This window comes from Rhipicephalus microplus, chromosome X (assembly GCF_043290135.1).
Source record: "Rhipicephalus microplus isolate Deutch F79 chromosome X, USDA_Rmic, whole genome shotgun sequence".
Taxonomy (NCBI): Eukaryota; Metazoa; Arthropoda; class Arachnida; order Ixodida; family Ixodidae; genus Rhipicephalus; species Rhipicephalus microplus.
In genome coordinates this window covers 300861571-300886396 of record NC_134710.1, presented here as the reverse complement: position 1 = coordinate 300886396, position 24826 = coordinate 300861571, and the positions used below count along the sequence as shown (strand labels likewise).

Sequence of the window (24826 nt, the reverse complement as noted above, 5' to 3'; positions counted from 1 at the left end):
AGAGAATCCTGTTGTCGCGTGCGTAGCGGTGTTATACGCATACGTGACGAATGGAAGGACAGTGTCCCAATTAGTCTGGTCTGAAGCTGTGTACATCGTCAACATATCACCGAGAGTGCGATTAAATCGTTCTGTGAGGCCATTCGTCTGCGGGTGATATGCTGTCGTCAGGCGATGAACCATGTTGCACTGAGCGAGCAACGCTTGAATGGCGTCAGACAAGAAAACACGCCCCCGGTCGCTCAAAAGTTCGCGGGGAGCACCATGGCGAAGAACAAAGTTGCGCAAGATGAAAAACGCAACTTCCCTCGCGGTTGCTGCGGGTAGTGCTGCTGTCTCCGCGTAACGCGTGAGGTGGTCCACGCCGACAATTATCCACCTATTTCCAGAAGACGACGTGGGAAGTGGTCCGTATAAGTCGATACCGATGCGGTCAAACGGACGCGCTGGACAAGGCAGAGGCTGAAGTGTACCGGCAGGGCGTTGAGGTGGGACTTTACGTCGCTGGCATGCAGTACAAGCACGTACGTACTTGCGGACAAATGTGTACATGCCGCGCCAGTAGTACCGCTGACGTAGACGGTTGTACGTTTTGAGAGCGCCAGCGTGAGCGCTTTGCGGGTCGTTGTGGAAAGCAGTACAGATTTCCGAGCGCATGTGGCTGGGTATCACTAACAGCCACTTCCTACCTTCAGACGTGTAATTCCGCCGATAGAGTAGGTCGTCTCGAATAGCAAAATGTGTGGCTTGACGGCGGATAGTTCTTGACACTAAATTAGCTAACGGATCAGTCAAAAAGGCGAGGAGTTGGGAAATCCACACATCTTTGCGTTGTTCCGATGCCATGTCTGTGAAGTCGATTGGTGTTATGACAGCTGAAGAAGGTGACGAGGAGGCTGGGTCAGCCAGTAGCGGCGAGCGGGATAGCGCATCAGCGTCGGAGTGCTTGCGGCCGGATCGGTATACAACACGAATGTCGTATTCCTGTAGGCGAAGCGCCCAACGACCAAGGCGCCCCGACGGGTCTTTGAGCGATGATAGCCAGCATAGAGCGTGGTGGTCCGTAACGACTTCGAAAGGGCGGCCAGAAAGGTATGGGCGGAACTTCGTCAAAGCCCAGACAATTGCGAGGCACTCTTTCTCCGTGACAGAATAATTACACTCGGCTTTCTTGAGGGTTCGACTCGCGTAAGCGACCACGTATTCTTGGTGCCCTGGTTTTCGTTGAGCCAATACAGCACCAAGACCGACACCACTGGCGTCGGTGTGGACCTCCGTAGGCGCATCAGGGTCAAAATGTCGTAGAATTGGAGGTGATAATAATAACCGCCGAAGCGCGGTGAAGGATTCGTCGCACTCTTTTGACCAAGCCGAAATGCCTTTGGAAGTTGTCAACAGGTTGGTAAGAGGCGCGATGATGGAAGAGAAGTTGCGCACAAATCGACGAAAGTATGAGCACAGGCCGATAAAACTTCGAAGCGTCTTGATGGAATTGGGCTTCGGATAGTCGGCCACGGCGCGGAGTTTCGCCGGATCCGGGAGAACACCCTCTTTGCAGACGACGTGACCCAGTATGGTGAGCTGACGTGCGGCAAAATGGCACTTCTTGATGTTAAGTTGAAGGCCAGCAGAGGTGAGACACGTGAGAATAGCACGAAGACGAACAAGGTGAGTGGAAAAGTCGCGAGAAAAAACGACGATATCGTCTAGGTAGCAAAGGCACGTGTTCCACTTGTAGCCGCGAAGGATGGTGTCCATCATCCGTTCGAAGGTAGCTGGGGCGTTGCAGAGTCCAAACGGCATGACGTTAAACTCATACAGCCCATCAGGTGTTACAAATGCAGTCTTCGATCGGTCAGGATCAGCCATTGGAACTTGCCAATATCCTGAGCGTAAATCTAAGGAGGAGAAATATTCTGCCCCTTGCAAGCAATCGAGAGCGTCGTCAATGCGTGGCAACGGGTACACATCCTTCCGAGTTATCTTATTGAGCCGGCGGTAGTCGACACAAAATCGGATAGACCCATCCTTTTTGCGCACAAGTACAACAGGGGACGACCAAGGGCTCTGCGATGGCTGGATGACACCACGCTTGAGCATATCGTCGACTTGTTCGTTGATAATACGGCGCTCTTCCGCTGAAACTCGATATGGTCGTTGGCGTAAGGGAGCATGAGTACCGGTGTCAATGTGGTGCGTGATGTTCGCTGTGCGACCCAAAGATGGTTGAGCGCAATCGAAGACAGAACGGAACTCTCGAAGAAGGGACAAGAGTTCGCTTCTTTGTGTCGGCGATAGCTCAGCGGCAACAGAGGGCTGGAATGAGTCTGGCGCGGGCACTGTGGCCACAGGTGGCGTCATAGCATTGAGCTGGAGATGAGGTGCGTGTTCGGCGAACTCTAGAGGGCGCAAGAGGTCAACGTCTTGTATGTTACCCAAACATTCTCCGCGAAGTAAGGTAACTGGCGACGATAGCGAGTTCGCGACGAGCATTGCGGTAGCACCGGATTCCACGGTGAGTACGGCAAAGGGCAGGTGTAGGCTACGGCGGCGGGTAAATACGTCAGACGGAGTGAACAAAACAGTTCCGGCAGGAGCGGCCGTACAGGTCAGGGCTACAAGGGCGGATGTTCTCGGTGCTATTTCCGTGTCTGCAACAACGACAAGTTTGTAAGGTTCAGGAAGAGAATCCACAGAACAAGAGGTTGGCAGCGGTGTAAGGGCAACTTCTGCACGTGAGCAATCTATGATGGCCCGATGACGCAAAAGAAAGTCCCATCCAAGAATGACTTCGTGGGAGCAGGATGCCAGCACAAAAAATTCAATGGCATAAAGTTCACCTTGGATAATGACACGTGCAGTGCACACAGCTGTAGGTTCTATGCATTGCGAGTTAGCCGTGTGGAGCATCAGGCCCGAAAGAGGCGTCGTCACCTTTTTCAACTTGCGGCATAAGGGTTCACATATTATGGAAACGGCGGCCCCTGTGTCGATAAGTGCTTGTGCGGCGGTCCCCTCAACATTGACGTCAATAACGTTTTGCGGCGAGAAAGATGGAGGCCTTAAGCAGTTCGAATTGTATGCAGCTGTTGCCTCCGGAGCTGCAGCGATCAGTTTCCCTCTTCCGTAGCAGGTCGGCGACGCATAGGTGACAGGGAGCGTCGTCGTGGCGATGGTGACCGATGGTTTGCGTAGGGTCGAGGACCGTCAGTTGTGTACCTTGATGGCGTCCTAGACGACGACGCCATTGGCCGGCCCACGGCGTCGACTGGAGGGGGATCTCGGCGACAGTGGCGGGCGACGTGTCCAGCGATACCACAGCCGAAACAGATGGGCCTATTATCTGGCGTCCTCCAAGCGTCTGAGCGACGGTAAAATGGAGCTGGTGATCTCGCGTAGGGATACGGCGCCGCAATTGGGGTTGTAGGCACGACATAGGGTGGCGTGGCAGGTTGAGCATGTGGCATACGCTGTTGCGTAGGCCGAGCAGCGACGGCGGCGTACGTGAGAGGCGTTGTGACTGGTGGTTGCTGATGCACCGGCGGAAGGGCTTCAGCGACTTGGGTCCGAATGACGTGTTGGAGGTCCGGTGCCAAAGCTTGCGTGGGCTCATGTGTCAGTGGCAGCAGTGACAGCTGGCGCGCTACCTCTTCGCGGACGAAGTCCTTGATTGTCGAAAGCAGCGGCTGCTGGTCGGTAGGATGGGCAGCTAGGTGCAAGCTTGCGAGTGTGTCTGGCGTCGTGATGGCTTGACGAGCAATTGCACGCTGCCTACGCAATTCATCGAAGCTTTGACAGAGGGAAACGAGGACAGCAATGGTGGGGGGATTTCTCGCGAGCAACATCTGAAAGGCGCCGTCGTCAATGCCTTTCAATATGTGCCTGATTTTTTCTTCCTCAGGCATGGTAAAGTTGATGCGGTTGCATAGATGCAACACATCTTCAATGTAGCCCGTGTAGGTCTCGCCTGGTTGCTGCGCACGGTGACGTAAACGGTGCTCGGCTTGAAGCTTGCGTGCCGCAGGTCGTCCAAAGACGTCCGTAATAGCCGTCTTGAATGCAGACCACGTAGTAATGTCAGCTGCGTGGTTATTAAACCACAGTTGCGCGGTGTCCGCAAGGTAGAATGTGACGTAGCCAAGCTTACTTGGGTCGTCCCATTTGTTACTTGCGCCGACTTTGTCGTACCTCGCCAACCAATCTTCGACGTCCGACTCAGTGGAGCCCGTGAAGATAGGAGGGTCTCGTTGAGGATACACGGCACCGCAAGTGACATGGACGGTCGAAGGTCCCACCTGGAGAGGCGTCTCGGTGGCCATGTTCGTGTCACGTAGAGGGGGAAGCTTACGGGAGCGAAGTTCCAGGTTTGTACGGGAGTCCACACACCTCCACCAGATGTCACGCAGTTTATTCACGTACAGACCTACTGGAAGGCCGAGGAACGCCAGAAGAGCGAGGAACGCCAACAGGCCGAAAACACAAAAACAAACGCAAGCTCGGGTCGCGCGTGCACCAACGCTGTGGCTTGCCGTTTCATGCTGCTTCGTCGTCGTTCGCATAGTTCCCTACATTATGAATTAAACAGAAACAAACAAGCAGTATTTTATTTTGTCTTTTGATGCATGGAAGCTTCCTTATTTAGTACAGCTAGTTCAATTACTAGTGATTAATTGTAGGTGGTAAGTGTGACGTCATCGGGATCATTTTGCGAATGTCCTACTCATGGCGCATGTGTTCTTGCGCATTTACATTCATTTCTTGGTAAGTAGGTCACTGCTGTTAATAATATTGTTGTTTTATTGTCGTACATTGAGCTTTCACTCTGACTTAAATTCTTATTTGACTTTAGTGTCCCTTTAAAAAGGCATTGGTAAGTCTTGCAGGCTTGGACGCAGGAGAATGACACAACACGAACACTGTCTGTCAACTGAGAGGGTACACTGTGGCAGGTAATAAGGTAGCCAAAAGTTTATATTTGTATGTGTATGCTCAGAAATGGCAGCGCCACTTGTCAATCTGGCACATGTGTGAGACTGTGTGAGAGATAACTCTCTACTGTGTAGGAATGTCATTTATAATATAAAACTATACAGTTGAGCCCACTTATAACGAATCTGAGCCTGACGCCGCATTTGTTTGCTTCTAGAAGTTTGTAGAAAATTAAACACAGCTTTCAAAAAAAGTTGCGAATGAATACACAAAATGTTTTACCCAGAAAAGTCCGTGATACATGTGTTTCGAAGAGCAGAAGCGATAAAGGCGGTCTCGAGTTTATTTAAAATGGCAGCGTGTTCTTCGCTGATGCCTGCGGCACAAGCTGCATGAGGCACTGGCTTTAAAGTTTCGTCGTTCTCGCAATACAATTCCTTCAAATCGCTCTTGCTGCGGGCTTAATTCACAATGCCTTAATCTGTGCATGGTTCCGCGGTGTCGGCATCATCATCGGCCGTAATTAAACCATCACGACTGATGTCCCACCTGCTCTACGAGGTCACAGTTGATGATGCGCTGCCACAAATCGCCGCCGGAGTGGTCCTGTTCGGAAGCTTCATGCTCGGCATCGGGCCCGACGTCGACAAAGTTGGCCTCGCAAAAACAGTTTCACGTGCATGTAGCCGTCACCTCCACCCACGAAATATTCACCATCTCCACAGCTGAATGCCAGGGGGTCAAAAGCTATGAGGAAGCGCTCCGCATCACTTAACGTGCATATTTCGCCCAAGCCAAGCGGTCACACTTTCGACGTTTCGTTGAGCGGCTGAAAAAAGCATGCAAGGCCTCCCGTCCGCCATCCTGACCACACACGCACACCGAGAGCGAGCAAGACTCGCACACGCAACACACATGCCAGAACACGTGGTACAGCTCTGGGCCCATTTCTAGTCGGAAAACAAAACTTCTGAATTTGAGTCAGCATGGCTGGTGTTGCGGAGCGGTGGAGACGGGTGAAGGAGTTTTGTAAAGAGAGGAGAGGCGATTTGCGAGAGAAGGGCAAGGAGTTGCGATAGAGTTAAGAGAGGGGAGGATACAGTGGGAAGGCAACCTTGAAAACCAAAAACGCGGGAAGGAGGCAGGTCAGGCAGCTTGCTTGAAAGGTCCGCAAAACTCGCAACTCGCACATATAATGCGTGTGCAGAGGTATAAGCACGTCCACCAGGATCGGTGTGTGCGGCGGTGTCAAAGAATCGGCGGCTGTGGTCAAAGAATCGTTTTTTTGCGCCGGCGGGTTTGCGTAGCCTCACCGACTTCAATATTTCGCAATTCGTTCCGCGCAAATAACAGCCGTTTGTACGTTTACCCACACGTGAGGAGGGCATGCTAAGCCAAGTGCGAAGTGAGCGAGAACAGGTCCTAAACACGAAAAGAATCGCGAAATATCATAGTGGGTGGGGTATTGTACGCGCGTGCACTAGAATGATACGATAAGACAAGGCGCAGACGATCGGATACAGATGATGTTGGCAAATAGTCTGGTCACTCTAGGCCGGCGACCTCAACGACAGTATCAGCGATAAAAAACAGGGGAGATGGCTGACCGGTCTTCGAAAGATGAGTGGCAGTGTGAAAACACGGACCATGTCAGGCGATGCAGGGTACTAAGAGTAGCGGGGGGACAAAGGACGGAAGGGTGCGTAACAAAGAGTTGGGGAGAGCGGCAACTAGAGGGGCGCAGAGGCAGGGTCGGCGTTTAATAATACGAATCTATGGGCACTTCACTGATGCCTCATCCGTGGTCGAAAGTGGTTTCCCGGGAAGTCGGCAGAGTGCCGACTCCGTTCGCTGTAACCGATCGGCAGTGCTCGGAGACGTTCGTTGTAAGTGCAATTTTGTGTCATTGAAGCAATGTATATTTTCACGGTCATGCGGATATTGTTCAATTTAAGCGAAAGTTCATTTTAAGTGGGGCTGTTATATGTGGGCTCGACTGTATACAGCGGAACTTCGATTATACGTCCCCCAGTTTTGCAACGACCCACATTTTACGGCGAATCGGTTAGGTTCTGGCAACATCTCCATAGCAATAATGTATTAAAAATCTTGGTTATACGGCACAGTTTTATGCTGACCCGCATCTTACGACGACATTCAGATTTTGTCCAAAAGAAAAAAGAATGCCTTTATTCAAATCAAGCGTGGAACAAATATTCACGATTGCAAAATACAAACTTGCGTTTCCCTATGCTGACCATCAGAAAAGTAGAGAGCGAGACAGATGTTTTCTTAAATGGAAAATTTATTCTCCTGGAAGTTCATGCGCTTGTACACACGCCACAATCACGTGTGTATGTATCTGGAGTCATTACCTAAGCAAGCTCCTTCCACACAAAGTAGCTCCAGCCGGCCGAAAAGCTCATATTTTCACGTTTTTGGCCCATGTAAACAATTTCTGGTTGACATACAGCTGATCTTCTGCCCTTGTCACACTCGCAGTCACAGGCTTGCAAACACAGAAGGGCGCGGCGCAGCTGCTTTCACTGTGTGAGATTACTTTCACTTGACGTCGACGTTCATACTAACAGTGGGACATCACTAGTTGCACTTTACAAGGCCACTAATTACAACGTGCATAGCTCAGTTGCACACGAAAGCATTCTACGCACAGTCATGGTCGGTTGCCATTATGTGATAGTGATGACACTGTGTCTGACTGTTTTGACGGGAGGCTATTGGCAATACGGTTTTGGTTTCGTTTTCACATGCAGGCAATTTTTGAAGTTTTGAATTTTCGAATTTTTTGGTAGAAACATGCCCGTTGAATTCAATTTTTTTAAAACTTGAGAATACAAATTCATTTGCACCTCTTTTAACTAAATTACGCTGCCATTAACTGTCACTGGCAAGAATAATTTAATCTACCTTTCTAGCAGAAGCACGAGGTCGTGCCGTGAGCTTATTCAGGCAGTCTATACCCATTTTCTGGGGCAAGGCTGAGTTTCATTGCTATATTCTTAGTTTTCGGTTATGCGCCGCCCGGATCACACGACAGTTTTGCGTGGCCCTCTGAAAGTCGTATAATCGGTGTTCAACTGTAGTGAATAAATCTCTATGCTGTTTTGAGTGATTTTAAACTTCGATAGGGTGAAATAAGATTGTGTATAGCTTCCAAGAGGTTAGCACTAATCGATTGTGTTTTTGTTTCTCGTTACATGCGAGTGTTAATGAGCTTGTGCTCTGCATAAGGATTTTCACGCGATGTCTGTAATATTTGAACTTGTCTGTCCAGGTGTGCTGAGCATTGTGCTCATGGTCACTGTTCGGAGGCCCCTGATTTTCAGTGCATCTGCCATTTGGGCTGGACAGGGCCACGCTGCGACATCGACTGTGGGTGCCACAATCACAGTAGTTGTGAGCAGGGAGTGGGGCATTGTGATCAGTGCCACAACCTCACCGAGGGAGACCACTGCCACCTGTGCAGGTACGAAGGTCTTGTGTGGCTGTTTGACAACCCCAGTCATTAATCCTTCCTATTACCATCCGCTGTCAGAATATTTTAATAATCGCTATGCTTACATTCTGGAATATCACCAAAAAACAAAAAAAATATGTGGCTTGCTTGTTTGGGTGGTCAAAAGAAAAAGTGTCATCTTCTTTGATCATCTATTATGAAGATAATGTAAATTTCGCATGTCTAGTTCAAGACACGTGGGCATCAATGAGTATAGGTATTTCCAACGTAGTGCTAAACCTGCCCTTTGGTCAAGCCCTACTTTATCACATTTCCTGAAATGCTGTTGCCCACTGATACATTTTGTGCTATTCATTCAAAATATTATGAAAAAGAAAGTGTGCATCATCGAAAGTGATCATTGGGAATATGGGCAATGTTTAAAAACGCCTTGCTGGAATTGTGAACGAGGCTCCTGTGAAGGGAGCTGAAACGTCTTTTAAAAAGTTTTGTGCATTTCACCCTGATCAGCGTTTTTGTTTTATTCCACTATGTCTTTCTCCGACCACTGAATTCCTTCAGACTCTTGATTATAGAAGCACTTTGCTATGTATAAATGCTGTGTGTAAACATATGCATGCATGAACGTGTGTGCACACACATGTGCACACACACATACACACATTGTAGTATAAGCTGTCCTGGGCCACATTGTTAATGGTGATGTTTTTTTTTCTTGTAATGTTCTTAGTTTTCTTTTTTTTTTGGTGGTCATCAGAGCAAACCTTCACCCTTGTTATCAACTGGATCGGTGAGATCTTTAACAGTCAATGGTAAAAGTGGTGCCGAATTCAGCAGAAGGTATCACTACAAATTTGCAGCCCCTATCTCAATCATTTTCATGCAGTGTTCTTCATGCACTGCCACAGCTTTTTTCCTGGAACATGAATGTAAACTGTGCTGTAATAGCCAAATAACCAATATGTTTTCCAACTACCTCTGTTCTTAACTTTCCTTGCTGCCTTCAACATCATTGGTATCAAGGGTTCGTTCAGCATGGAATTGCATAATAAAGTTGCCCAAAGGTGTGTAGCTGCGTTAGAGATAAATCAGCTCATGTCAGACTTGCAAAAGAAAAGTTATGGGAATAATTGCACTAGTTCAGGTTTTACGACTTGTCACTTGACTTGGTTTGTTCTGCGCTTTTTGAAGCAGTTTTTCTTGTAAAATTGTCTTTTCACACTGCCAAAAGCACAACTCTTGCCGTGAGAGACTTGGTAAGCTAAAAAATGTACAAAAAGTCACTACCAAAGGTGCTTGTTGCCTCCCGGTAGTTTTCACTATAGCTTGTTGTACAGCAAGGAGTGTATCACTCCTTGCTGTCACGGGAGTGTCTTCTATCAAAGTTTCAGCCTCTGCAAATGGTTCAATTTTAGTGCAGAACTGAAGAAAGCTCAAGTCTTGTGTGAATATTCTAATGCTTCGAGTATTCAAACAAATATCACTGTACTCGAATTTTGTTCAATTAGAATATGAATTGTTGAAAATTTTTCGAAATGAACAAATAGTAGGTGTATATTAGTCCACATGTAACATCTTGTAAAGGTGGTTTCACTGTATTGGAGGAATGCTAAGCCATAAAAGCATCTATTCAAATGTCATCATCATCATCATCAGCCTGACTACGTCCACTGCAGGACAAAAGCCTCTCCCATGTTCCGCCAGTTAACCCGGTCCTGTGCTTGCTGCTGCCAATTTATACCCGCAAACTTCTTAATCTCATCTGCCCACCTAACCTTCTGTCTCCCCCTAACCCGTTTCCCTTCTCTGGGAATCCAGTTAGTTACTCCTAATGACCAGCGGTTATCCTGTCTACACGTTACGTGCCCGGCCCATGTCCATTTCCTCTTCTTTATTTCAACAATGATATCCTTAACCCCCGTTTGTTCCCTAATCCACTCTGCTCTCTTCTTGTCTCTTAAGGTTACACCTACCATTTTCTTTCCATTGCTCGCTGCGTCGTCCTCAATTTAAGCTGAACCCTCTTTGTAAGTCTCCAGGTTTCTGCTCCGTAGCTAAGTACCGGCAAGATACAGCTGTTATATACCTTCCTCTTGAGGGATAGTGGCAATCTACCTGTCATGATTTGAGAGTGCTTGCCGAATGTGCTCTACCCCATTCTTATTCTTCTAGTTACTTCAATCTCGTGGTTCGGCTCTGCGGTTATTACCTGCCCTAAGTAGACATAGTCTTTTACAACTTCAAGTGCACTATTACCTATCTCGAAGCGCTGCTCTTTTCCGAAGTTGTTGTACATTACTTTCGTTTTCTGCAGATTAATTTTAAGACCCACCTCTAACGCCGTAATCATGAGTTGCAATTCGTCCCCTGAGTTACTCAGCAATGCAATGTCATCGGCGAAGCGCAGGTTACTAAGGTATTCTCCATTAACTCTTATCCCTAACTGTTCCCATTCTAGGCTTCTGAAAACCTCCTATGTATAAGCACGCGGCAAATAGCATTGGGGAGATTGTGTCCCCCTGCCTTACACCCTTCTTGATTGGTATTCTGTTGCTTTCTTTATGAAGCACTATGGTAGCAGTTGATCCCCTGTAGATTTCTTCCAGAATTTTTATATATACTTCATCTATGCCCTGATTCCGCAGTGTCTGCATGACGGCTGATATTTCTACTGAATCAAATGCCTTCTCGTAATCTATGAAGGCTATGTATAGTGGTTGGTTATACTCTGAGCATTTCTCTATTACCTGATTGATAGTATGAATGTGGTCAATTGTTGAGTAGCCTGTTTGAAACCCTGCTTGTTCCTTTGGTTGATTGAATTCTAATGTTTTCTTTACTCTGTTAGCAATTACCTTTGTAAATAGCTTGTATTCTACAGAGAGCAAGCTGATCAGCCTGTAATTCTTCAAGCCCTTGTCATCTCCTTTCTTATGTATTAAGATGATGTTAGCATTCTTCCAAGACTCTGGTACTCTTCCCGTCAGGAGACACCTCGTAAACAGGCTGGCTAGTTTTTCTAACACAATCTGTCCTCCATCTTTCAGCAGATCTGATGTTACCTGATCCTCACCAGCAGCTTTGCCTCTTTGCATGCTCTCCAAAGCTTTTCTGACTTCTATCATTACTGGTGGGGTGTCATTTGAGTTACTGCTAGTTCTTATAGCATTAAGGTCATGGTTGTCCCGGCTACTGTACAGATCTCTGTAAAACTCCTCCGCTATTTTATCTATCCTATCCATATTGGTAGTTATTTTGTCTTCTTTGTCCCTTAGTGCATACATCTGATTTTTCTCTATCCCAAGCTTCCTCTTCACCAAGTCTTTGCCGCGTCTTCCAGATAAAACTAGACGCGACGGAGCTTCTCTTCCGTGTCCCAGTGGTTGAGGGCGGCCACTCGGTCGTAGGACTCTAGCCAAGTTTCCGGTACTTCAAACAAGGACCCATGAAAAATCGGTGGTTCCCTTGGCTGTTGCATCATGATAGCGGGCTGTGGCGCAGCAGTCGTCATCATTGTCGCAGTCAAATCATGGCGTTAATCTTCTGAGCCTTGTCTTGTAGAGGCCCATACTTCGGAGGTAAACCCTGCTGCCTGTGGCTTTTTCGGTGCTCGGGTCGGGCGTCTGTGTCTTCTTCGCGACATGGGCTGGGTTCACGGGTTGATGGGGTTGTCCGGTACGTGTACGAAGCAGCACACCCACCAGATGTCACGGGGTCGATACATGAACAAAGGGAGCAGACTCCACGTCGAAGAAGCAACTGTTTATTCGGGCCGAACTTGTGGCCACGCAAAAGGAAAGTAAGGCACTGGCAGTGATAGCGGTGAACAGGGCGTCTGCCTTCGATCAACTGACAAGCGGCGAAGCGTGTTTGGCATTTATACACTTGCCATCGAACTAGTGTTATTGCTAGCGGCTATGTACGTTTCAAAATAATCTGAAAAGTTCGCGAGGTGGGCGTAATCTTAACAAAACGATCTACTACAGCCTCGAAGCTTCTCTAACACCATAGGCGCGTATGGCGCTGAACATAGTGTAACGGGGCAATAACAAAACTTGAGGAAAGGAATGTGGCAATATGATATATACTATTCAAATTCAATTTGAAATTATTCGACCAAAGTCACTATTCGCTTCGGATTCACTTCGAAACTAAAATTCAGTATTCTCACATGCTTACTAAAATTTCTTGGATTTCAAACACAAGTGACCAGGATACAATAAAGTTTGCGGGTATGCAGATTCTCGCACAGCTAGCTGCTTGTTGCACCACGGCTCGCGAGTGTTTCTGTGTTGCCCGACTGAGGCTACTCGCGTGTTTATAAAAACATTCAATCATGAGTTTGATGCTTCACCAAATTTGCTCAAATTGTGCCAGTTTATTTGTGAATGTACAAAGATTAACCCACTTAACACAGATTATGATCGAAAAGTAGGCGTCATGGTGCCTTTAAATACCTACTTACAGCTTACATTCGTTCTATATTTAAACACATTTTTACCTCCGAAAGTTTAGTTATCTGCTTATCTTATGCTTAGCAACACTGTGTTGTAGCCACCAAGGGAATGTGGTGGGTGATAACAGACCTCAAGAATTGCTATTACCATATTTGTATGAATATATATCAAACCTTTTTTTTTTTGTTTCAGGAAATGTCACTCTCAGAGGGACACTAAAGGCAAATACAGTAAAATCTCAGTATAACGAACTTCAGGGGGCTGTGGCAGTTTGTTAGTTATTTTGAAAGGTCGTTATAGTGAAAGCCCAAAAATTAACCATAAATACTTAATTTGCACCGACAAAAACGACTTACCTTTACAACGATGGGTCCTTGAACTCGTTTTTCACAAAAAAAAACAAATGCGCAAGTGAACACCAAAAAGTGCATGTTTACTTAAAGAAGTCTGTGATTTTTTTTTTTTTTTTTGACGCGTGCATTTCAAGTTCCTTTACAACGATGGGTCCTTGAACTCGTTTTTCACAAGAAAAAACAAATGCGCAAGTGAACACCAAAAAGTGCACGTTTACTTAAAGAAGTCTGTGATTTTTTTTTTTTTTGACGCGTGCATTTCAAGTTCTTTGGCCACAACAGCCTGCTTTTCGCCTTCCAGTTGCCGAACAATATCCACTTTCTCGCTTTGCGAAAACTGCTTCCGCTTCTTCGTTGCAAGCAAAAATGAACTCATTGTAGTAGCACCGCAGTGTGAACGCCGACTTGCTTTGCGGACGCGATAAGTGATCACCGAAACGAGATAAACACGACTGACAAGGCCTCCTAGAGCACATGTAGAAGTCACAAAGATAAGAAAAACCCGAAGCGTCGCGGCTGTCGTTGACTCTCCCGAAGAAAAGAAAGAGCTAAAAAAGAAATTTCTCGCGCTTCGTTTTCTGCTCTCTCGCTGTCTCCGGTTTTCCGCGCACATGCTTCCTGCTCCGCAACTCCCACTCTGCCTCGCCAACCTTGCCCTCCCGTGTACCACGCTTTTAGTTAGCTTCACATATGTGGGGCCACGTTGCACATGGAGGGAGCTTTATTGATTGATTGATATGTGGGGTTTAACGTCCCAAAACCATTATATGACTATGAGAGACCTTGTTGTGGAGGGCTCCAGAAATTTCGACCACCTGGAGTTCTTTGACGTGCACCTAAATCTCAGCACACGGGCCTACAACATTTCCGCCTCCATCGGAAATGCAGCCGTCGCAGCCGGGATTCGATCCCGCGACCTGCGGGTCAGCAGCCGAGTACCTTAGTCACTAGACCACCACGGCGAGGCACGGGTGCTTTATTGAATAGTTTTCCACGGTATCCGTGTCTGTGTCCGTGTCGTTCGCTCTTCGTTTTCAACACCGTGCGCGCGTGCATGGTTTCACTGCGTGCGCATAGTGTCCCCCCCGACGACGTTCAGGTTTGCTTTTTTTTGCTTTTTTTTAAATGCAGACAACCGTTTCGCCATCACCGAGGGGATGTCAGAATAGGCGCTGGTGGAAACTGTCTGAGACCATGGTGATCACAGACCTTCAGAGGTCATCTTGTCACGCGCTTTCGTCTTTTGCCACAGTGCGAGTTCGCGGCTCGTAGTTTTCGCGATTGGCTAATTAGTTCTCGCAACAACATGACGGCACGTTGAATGCAATGCAGTGAATGCAATCGCAAAAAATTGTGATGTTGTACGAAGTAAGGCTGTCAGCCAACTCTTTGGGATCGGATATCGCGGAACGAAACGCTGATGATAGCAAATATGGCCATTCCAGGGAGAAGTGCTCCTTTCACACAGTCCCTTCACATTGAAAGTGCACTGATACTTGCCGATATAGCAAGTGCGCCAGTGATCGCGACCGCCCTTATAATCAGAGTTCATTATTGCTATCCAAGCGATCCCCACCCCCACATTTTTTCATGCTCGTTCAAGACAGGTGGTTTACTTTTTGTTTGAGCATTCGACGGCAGTTCTAACACGCGGGAGTTGTTATGTTATGCAGTTTGTAAGCTACTGAGATGGCCAGACTCATTCGATCTGTGCTTCAGCAGCGCTCGCGCGCTTTTACCCGCTCGTGAAAGTTACTATGCACGGGGGCAATTTGTACATTTAGACTTGTTACGGGACATGGTGGCTATGGCGAAAACTCGTGGAGAGTGTTACTGCATCACAATAGTAACGTTAAATAAGTGTTTTGGGTTAGCTCTGCCTTCAGTGTCTATTTTGTTTAATTTGTGCGTTTCTATTTCAAATATTTGCACCAAACTTGCTTATAACGAAATTCTTTTTATAATGAATTTTTGCGAGAATTTATCAAATTTGTTATATCCAGGTTTAACTGTATTCGAGAAATATTTGATTTGATTTGCGCTCACTTCAATATTCGAATTCGCTTCGCACTCAAAATTTTGCTGTTTACACAGCTCTATAATATACGTATGTTAAAGCCCATGCTTTTGCTCATGGGGATGTGACACATCATGGGTTTATTTATTATAAATAGGTGTTTTGTATTCAAATTTTTTTTTTTTCAAAAGATATTGGTTGGTGTGTAATAGAATATATATTTTTTTACTTCTCGAGAGCCTCGAAGGCCTGCGAAGAGGTGTTGAGACAGATCTCAAGTTCCTGTCATGGGAGATCTTAATCCAGGTATATAAAACATGCAGGACCTCTCGTTAAAGTTATTTCGATCCATCCATTCATCTAAGAGCACAATATTCAGGGAGTCAGCCTCTATTTGTTCTAGACCTAGTTTCAAGTAACTATGGTAGTGTTATGATATACAAATGCATGGCACAGCTTATTCTTGTGCCACTGATCATATTTCATGCTGAATTGGCTTGACTCGCTATGCCAGTTTTGAGACTTCGAGCATGCCCAGTTACGGAGCGGCATTGTATAGCTCTTGTATTATTTTATAAGGCTGTCACTAGCTACAGTATTCTTGATTCTTCTGTCTCATCTTTAATTTTTTCTCTTTGTTCTCCTTCTCGCACTTTATCTGATGTGGTGACATTCAGCCTTCTGTGTACATTTTAGCGCGAAAGATGTTATGAGATCAGAACACGGGTCACGTGCGGTGCTGTAGTTGTCTGCTACCACCGCTGCCGGTGTCCGTAACCAGTACCGAAAGAAAAAAAAAAAACTCAGTAAATGAAAATTACCAGTGAGACAATGGGATTCGAACTTAGGTTCGCTGCGTGCCAGCACAGTATTCTACCACTGAACCACGCCAGTGCTTGAAACTCGTTTCTAAACTGGCCTTTGGCAGGCTTCATGTTCCGAAAGGAATAGCGTTAATATGAGTAATAAAGCGTTTTAAAACATCAAAGGAACAGCCAGGCATCATACAATGCGAATGGCATAACAAGTGAGTCGTCCAATGCTCAAACGCGTAAGAAAACTTGTTCTTGATCACCTATTACTGTGGCATATACCCACTTCAGGCATAATTCTTCATCGTCGTCAGCCACTGCATAAAAAATTGCACAAAATTCTTAACAATTGTGTAGTGGATGCCACGCTTTTCCAAAGAATGATGGAAGGATAGCATAGCAAATGCTGGCCCAGTGCACAAAAATTATTATTATTTATAGCATAGTAGGTACCCAACAGTGTGCTTGTAGCAGTTGCCCAAAGAGTGTTAAGAAAAGGCTCTGAAAAGCCACTCTTCTAGCTTTCGCTGTGACTGTGCGGCGCGTTCCGCACAGGTCTGGCGTTTTTTTAGCTTAGATATTAAACTGGCACACCTCTATTATCTCTCGACTTTAAATTGCAGGTTATCCATAAAGAATGTTTTTCTTCATTCCCTGGGCCAAACTATCTATTGCGCAGTTTTTTTGTATGATTAAATGCCTACAATATTACTAACGAAATAAGGTTTCCACCCAAACCTATGTGCATTTTTCTTCAGTGCTTCGCTCAGAAGTACCCTTACAGTGCTGTAATGGAAAATGCGTTTGGGTTTGGGCCCAGGATCTGTTCAGAAAACGACACTGCAGTCGGGGTCATTATCATGCAACATAGACGACCTTATGTTCAACACAAGCTACACAATATTTAGATGGACAAAATAATGTTCGGCAACTGTCCACCTAATTGGTTATGTGCCTAGCACTTATGCGATCACCTCCTTCAAGAGGCTGTCGCCGTGGTCACCGTGGCACTCATCGTCACGTGCAGGGAGTCACAGCAGCTGGTTGATTCCCTGGTTGCTGCTGGACCCGACTAGTTGTTTGTCATTAATGTCACGATTAATCTTGGAAGCGCTGGCAAGGGACTGGATTGAGAGGGATGGCAGTTGGGCATGGCAAAACAAACACACTTTATACAAAGCACGGACCACATTAATACACTGAATTCGCGTTAAGTACCCAAAAATAACTAAATAAAGCAACCTATATATACACCAGTCTGCTACAGACAGAAACGAAAACTAACTACAATATGCGTTAGAGCCAACTCTAGCCCTATTCTACATCTATCCAAGATGGCATCTCGCTAAGAAAATGTTTCTACAGTTCACATTACGTTGCCACGTCGACTCGGTGCTCTTGCCGTGTCGACGGTTCATCGATGCTGTTGTCGACGTCCTCCCTAAGTTCCTACAGTCGTCATCCTCTTTCCCCGAAAGAGCCGCTCGACCTCATTGCCGGTAGGTTTTGGTCTTCGTCATCTTCTCTGACTCAGTTAGGCTACGCCTAACTCGTCAACGGCGTCCTGACTGTGGTACGGACCGCATCTGTTCTGGCTCAAAGCAGAAGAGCTGTTTGCCCACCTAGAACTGCGGTGAAAGGTTGTGACAAGTTCGGGTAGCCTCTCTCAAGTCTTCAGAGATCGACAGCCACTCATCAAGCTTCTTTGCCGACATCCTCAGAACCGAGAAGCTCTGCTGCTGCCGTCGCGGTAGCGACGCTGACCTTCCTGATCTTTGCAGTTTGAAGCCCCAAGGCACAGCGACAGCTCATGGTCTGTGATTTTTCATCACAGCTCGAATCACGTGTCATCAGCCTTCTTATCTAATCTCTACATAAACGTGGCGCGCATGCGCACCATCGGGGATCTCGCGCACGGACGCTGCATTACAGCGCCTGGCACTTGCCTCATGGCCTCTTACTCATGACATGGTTAGCCAGCCGCTTTCAGCTGAGGCTCCTTGACAACATGAGTCCCAGTCTCTCAGGAACACTCGCACCAGGATACTGGCACACGAAGGAGTTATGAATAGAATCTCGGTGCTGCTGGAACATTCGCACCAGGCGGCTGATGCACTGAGGAACGAATGGGATCTTGGGCCCTGTTTGCTCGGTAGCTGAACCTCGGACACTGACACACGAGCACACGAACGCCACAAACTGCCTTTCCAGACGTCTGCCCACTCTCATGCCGCTCGTTCTCCAGTTCGCTCGAGCCTTCCTACTTCATCCCGGTTTGCGTTCTTTCTTCCCCACACTCACCATCACCATCGTCCTTGAGGCGACACAACGATCGTCACCACCAACTGCCTCCTTGTGGTGTCACGGCCTCGCGCCACAATCCGCATCATCACAAGTGCCTTGCAGTTGATTCATGGTGCACAGGCCCCGCCGCGGTGGTCTAGTGGCTAAGGTACTCGGCTGCTGACCCGCAGGGCGCGGGTTCGAATCCCGGCTGCGGCGGCTGCATTTCCGATGGAGGCGGAAATGTTGTAGGCCCGTGTGCTCAGATTTGGGTGCACGTTAAAGAACCCCAGGTGGTCTAAATTTCCGGAGCCCTCCACTACGGCGTCTCTCATAATCATATAGTGGTTTTGGGACGTTAAACCCCAGATATCAATCAATCAATCAATCAATTATTGATTCATGGTGCACACCAGCGCACACTTAAGAGCAATGCCGACATAAGGGAATCTCAATCTACACTCTCATGTCAAATACATACATACGTATGAGACAGCAAGGTGCACTGTAGGAGCACAATTGGCAAAGCACTGCAGACGACCAGCTATGAATAATCAGCTTCTTGCAGCAACAAGTACTGCACTCCTATGAAGCAGTGCCGGTTTTCGCTCAGCAGCAGACCACTGCATGCATGCATCATAGAAAGCCGGATCACTTGCATATTCTGCCATAATTTTTTGTCATCGTTTCGCTATGATCCTCAGAACTATCATCATGCACTCTCCTGTCATTGTGCACTCTACGTGTGAGAAAGACAAAATCTTTCGCAGACCTTAGATTTCTTCTCTGCTCTTTTGGCGAGCAGTCACACTACTCTACTTTTCTTCGTTTGCTGTACTTCAGCATGCTTATTAATGGGGTACTGAATTATTCCAGAAACTTGAGAGGATTATACTTTAGAGATTAAACTAGCTTTTTTTCTATAAATATGGCATTATTATATTGAGGCATGTCTGAGCATGCTACAGTGTTTTGTACACCAGTTTTGTTCCCACGAGTTCCACATATAAAGTTAGTGTAGTTTGAACTGACCTTTGGCCTAGAGTTTCATACAAAAATAACTAGAGAGGAATCTGGCGCTGCGATCGTGTACCTCCATGAGAATTATGGGAAGTACAGGCTTTGGATTGGATTACGTTAGCTTGCAAACATTCTACTAATCTTTTTCTACAGATTTAGTTTGGTTCTTCGCGCAGCGTAGGTAGTGGGGTGCGGTGCAAAGCACAGAAGCAGTGCTTTTGTTCTTCAAAGAGGGTGAAGACCACTAGGTATGATATTTGCTGTGACGTTGGAGCTTTACAGGTTGTATTTGACAGTTTAAGCGAAGCGTTGTCCACTCACCGCTGTGCATAGATGTAGCGTTCCATGCCAGTGCGGGATATTGCATCGAGTTCACGTTTTTTTCATAATTGCTTCAGGGCAAAACTTGTTTAAATCGACTGCTAAACAACGGTGAAGCAAAGTAGACGCACTGTCACGCTCCTCTGACTTGACTTCGCAACAAAATGAGAGGTGCGTTGCGGGCAGACAACTTGAACGAACACACCTGGTATCGCAGCAGGCTAAACGTTAAGTGTTTGTCACTTAATACTGTACTATTATTTTCATAAATTGATAATGAATACTTTCGAGGGCAAGATAATAATGTTTTGTTTTCAAATGCTGTAAAAAAGAATTAATTATATCTTGATTCCAAATCTGGAAAGCAATGGCTGAGTAATGCATACCCTGGTGGTTAAGTTTGTCCAGGTTTGACTTTTACCTCATGGTCGCAAAAAACTTTTTGCAACAAAATGTACGTAGAAAATAATGAAGCAAGTTTCAGTTAGATATAATTACATAGCATGTTGTCTTACACTTGGCAAACAAGCGTCGCGAATCTCAAGAAGGTAATCCATCCGAAGCAGATCCAAAGCCTGTACTTCCTATAATTCCCGCGAGGGTACAAGCGCTGCTGAAGGAGCCCACGCAGGCGCTAGCACCAGGTTCCCCTCTAGGTATTATTGTATGAAAATCTAAGCTTTTGGCATTCACTCCAGCCTTCATCTCAACTACTATCACCTATGGTGCTCCATAACATCACCATACTAAATCTTTTTGTGATAAAACTTTACTTACTTCAGTGGACACATTAAGTCTCAAATATCAAGTTTCCAACAGCTCACATGTGCCTTCTTCTTTTTTGCCCACCAACCAGGAAAGGGAGCTTCGGGAATGCTACCAGTCCTTTTGGCTGCCGAAAGTGCGCCTGCAATGAACATGGTGATTCCACACGAGGCATGTGCAACTCAACAACAGGGGACTGCTACTGCCTGCACAACACCCGTGGGAAACATTGCGAGTCTTGCCAGCCAGGGTACTTTGGTGATCCTAGGTATGTTACACCTATGTTGCATGGCAGTGTATGAGGTAGTGGTGGTAGAAGTACCTTTCAAAAAGCTTAGCAGTTAGTAGAAAGTTATTGTGAGACATAAATGAGCCTTTTGATAAATACTATGGAAACCAAAGCTTTTCTTTTGACAAAAGAGAGTTCTTAAAACTTCTGGCCTTGAGAAACCCGAACAGCTTCCCAAATGCTGTGCAACTCTTCTCTCTCCCGATTGATGTGAAATACAGTTGAAATTTGGATCTAATGAAACTCTGTTTTACAAAGTTCCATATCTAATGAAGAAATTTCTATTCCTCAATAGCTACCCATACGAATCAATGTTTTTATCAACCTGAAGAAACAAAGTTTACCTGGCACCAAACCCAACCTAACAAAGTTTTGTATTTAAAAAAACTGTGATTTCTTTCTAATTTTTATGCATATGGGTGTTTCTTCGAGCATGCATTCTAACACTATTGCAGCAATACATCTTAGTGGAATAGTGTTATCTAGAAAGCACAAGTAACAGGCTTGCCGCTTCACAAACATTTTCAATCATTAGTTCTTACTTTGTGGGGATCTGAGGCGCGCCCGCGACCATTTCGCGGGCATTCCGCCACACTCTCCTGCTTTTTCTACTCTGGGAACGGCGCGTGACGATACATGGCGCCACGTGCGTGCGCGGCACGTGTTCCATGCGCGTCGCAGGAGCTCTCTCTCGTCCGTGGTCGGTGCCGGGTAAGCACGTGTTTTCCTTCGTCCGCGTCCCCTTTGGGAATCGCCGGACTGTAGCCTGCCTGGGGTGGCCTCTGGCACCTCGGCAGGCGTGTTTACTTGAGTGCTAGCTTTGGTACCGTACGCTAAGCCCCCAGCGGTGCCTAGTGCTTGAAGTGGTCGTACCACACCGAGCCGCACTTGCCGTAGGCCTACGCGTACGAGGTTTGCCCTAACACTCGCGACCAGGCCCAGTGGCCATTGTGAGAGTGCGCAGCATAGCCGCGACGGACCTTTTCCGGACCTGCGTGTCAAAGCTCGCCATTGCCAGCTGCGACGTGCCCGCGGTTTCCCCTTATTGTGAACGTCCGCGTGCGGGTGCCTTTGCTCCCCGCGCCCTGGGAGCGGACGTTGTACTGTTGTTCAGGGGCCGCCAAGGGCAATAAAGTGTTGTGTATTTTTGTATTGGAACACTGTCTGTTTCGCCGCACCACGCTAAACGCCTTATTAGTTGAGTGCGCGCGGAGCGGTGCGCTACACGCGAGTAGGTGGCGGAGTCGCGGCCCTTTGGCTCGCTAAGCGTGAACCCGCGGTGATCATTCGCTGCAGTTAGTAGCGGGGTCACCATACTGGCGCCCAACACGGTATCAAAGGCTTATTAAGCCTTTGATTAGTCTTAGCCGAGTCAGCCCGCCTTTGCGAATCACGCTCGCCGTGTTTACCCGTGTTATGTCTGCTCCGCGTAAGTTCTGTCCGCTCACGCTTTTAGCAGATACCGCTTTGCTCAAGAACAGGGCCAGTGCCCCCCTTGAGCATCACAATCGCGCACCCTCACATGTCACAAGCCCCAGTCAGGATCACACGAGGCGCTACGTAACAGCTCCCACTGGAGAGGTAGCGTGTTTTGGGTCCGGGGCCATATCCCAACCCGAACAATGCACGTGGGCGAATTGGATTGCTACTGCTCCCTTTGGAATGCATGGCAGTTCCATGTCACAGCGCTCCGAAACGGCTCTCAGTGGAGCTTCCAGGGCGCAGATTGGCACAGCGGCCTCAGCCATTGCTGAATTTTCTCCGCTGGCTGATATGAAACCTAGCAGCCAAGCTCATTTCGAGCACCCGCCTGTACCACTAGCCGCAAGCAGCCTAGCAATTTCACGTGAAGCTGCCCCAAGAGTCAGCTGTGAACAACAGGCGCTCCCCAATGTTGCGACGGCCGGTATCCATTTTGAAACCCCGCCGCTTATCGAGCTCGGAGACAGTTCCCCATCGCTCGCACGCGCCGCTAATGCACCGACAGCTTCCTTTGAAGCGGGCGCATAGACGCTGCTGCAAAATGCCGCCCAAATGATTCAGGCACTCACGGAAGCAGTCCAAACGCTTTCGGCCGTTCCGAAACGCCCTCATCCTGCTGTCATGTTGGCCGTTCCGACCTACAGCGGTTATGGTGATCTGCAAAGTGCAAGAGATTACCTGGACTCCCTCACACGTTATCAGAGAGCCATGGGTCTAAACGACCAGGAAGGGCTCGGACGCGTCGTCCAGGCTGCACTGACTGACACGGCGGCCAGATGGCGTCGGCTTTCCGGCCACCGAGCAGCAACCCTCGATGAGTTCTGCGCGGCCTTCCTGCGCGAATTCTCACTCGCCGACTACGAGAGTAGGATGCGGCGCGAGCTCGAGCTCCGCACACAAGCTCCTGATGAGTCGCTTCAGGAGTACGTACGCACGATAAAAGACCTTTTTTCTATCGCTGAGCTCAGAGCCTCGAACGAGGAGTGCGTCGAACGGGTGGTCAGGCGGGCACACCCGACTTTTTCGGCGTACCTGCGCGGCAGTCGCTTCCGTGATTTGGAGGAATTGGCCGTCGAGGCAAAGCGCATCCAAGGCGACATTCTCGCCGCACGTGCCTATCGCCCGCTACCGCCAGCCATCGAGGCCCTTGAACCGCGCTGTGCATGGGGAGGGGCCATGACCCTTCCCCAGCGGCAACAGCCCGCCAGAGCTGCCTTTGTGGCTACCGCTATAGGTGGGCGCACGTAGGAGATGAGCGATCGAGCTTTAGATCCCTACACGTACGGGAGGCGTGCAGCGGTGCTACATCGCAACTCGACGCGCGCGAGCAGGGATGAAATCTGACCCAGCGCATCTACGGTGGTGACGGTCGTCAGAGCGGTTCCTTTAATCACGTGGCGAACCGACCCCTGCAGCTCGAAGCTGCTCCGTCTCGGGAAAGGGACCTCAATGGAGTGCGCTGCTTCCGCTGCCGTCAACGAGGGCATATAGCAAGGGAGTGCTTTGCATTTGTGCCTTCTGTGAGGCAGGGAAATGGGAGCGCGGGCCGTTCGTGAAGACACGAGCGGCTGTATCCTTGCTTCTCCCCTCTGTGTACTGGGCAAGCAGTCTTGCCGGTGCGCACGCGCCGTTTATTTCGGTCACCATTGTCGGTCGCAAATTCTCGGCATTGCTGGACACGGGCACAAGCGCTTCGTTGTTTGGCGAACAGGTGTTGTCTCACTTGCAGAAGTGCTCGGTGCGCTTGTGGGACAGCCGAATGACATTCACCCTCGTGAAGGGCGTGGCCCAGTCGGCGGGCGCCGTGAGGTTGGTTGTCAGATGGGGAGGCTGAATGAGACGCGCGCGTTTCGTTCATCTCCCAGGGCTCAGTGTTCCTGTGATTCTTGGTCGGGACTTTCTCCTAAAAACCGGTATCGTAGTGGACATTGCAAATGGAGGCTATCGCGACGGACCTTTTTCCGAGCTAAAGCCGTTCATCAGCCCACCGGCGCTTTCTGTTGCCTGTGCAGTAGGAGCGTCAAAACCGTGTCACGTGCAAACTTCGGGGCCAGGCCCCTGCGCTATGCACTCGTTGGCTCAAAATCCCCATCGGGATCGAGCGGCATGACACGAAGAGGCTCCACATCCTTTGATCGCCTGTGCGACTCAATTGGATAATACACAGAGGCTCGTCTGTCGGCATTGTTACGCGAACACGATGAGCTCTTCACCGATCAACCAGGCTGTACCGATTTGGTGAGCAATTCGATCGAAACTGGCGACGCGCTTTCTTTGAAGTGTAACCCCAGGCCCGTCAGCCAGGCCAAGAGGCAGGTAATTGATGGCTTGCTGGATGAGATGCTCTCAGCTGGCAGTGTTCGCCGTTCGTCCAGCGCCTGGGCGTCTCCAATTGTGTTGGTGCCTAAGAAAGATGGCAGTCATCGCCTGTGCGTAGACTATCGCCGTCTCAACGGAGTGACTCGTAAGGATGCCTATCCGCTCCCCACGATTAGCTCCATCGTAGGAAACCTCGGCACTGCGCGGTATTTTACTACATTAGATGCCTCTAAAGATTACCAACAGGTCCGGATGGATGAGCGTGACCAGTGCAAGACCGCGTTCACGTCACACAGAGGGT

The 24826-nt window shown here is 48.1% G+C and overlaps 1 protein-coding gene across 2 annotated transcripts in view; it reads left to right on the top strand.

Moving 5' to 3' along the window:
- The window catches only part of Megf8 (multiple EGF like domains 8), a 249501-nt gene that overhangs the window by 83064 nt on the left and 141611 nt on the right, over positions 1 to 24826 (top strand). For both annotated transcript variants that reach the window (XM_037413740.2, XM_075879436.1), the window contains exons 13-14: positions 8225 to 8416; positions 20527 to 20703. In XM_037413740.2, the coding sequence (XP_037269637.1) occupies positions 8225 to 8416; positions 20527 to 20703 (369 nt within the window). The remainder of the gene's footprint in view (positions 1 to 8224; positions 8417 to 20526; positions 20704 to 24826) is intronic.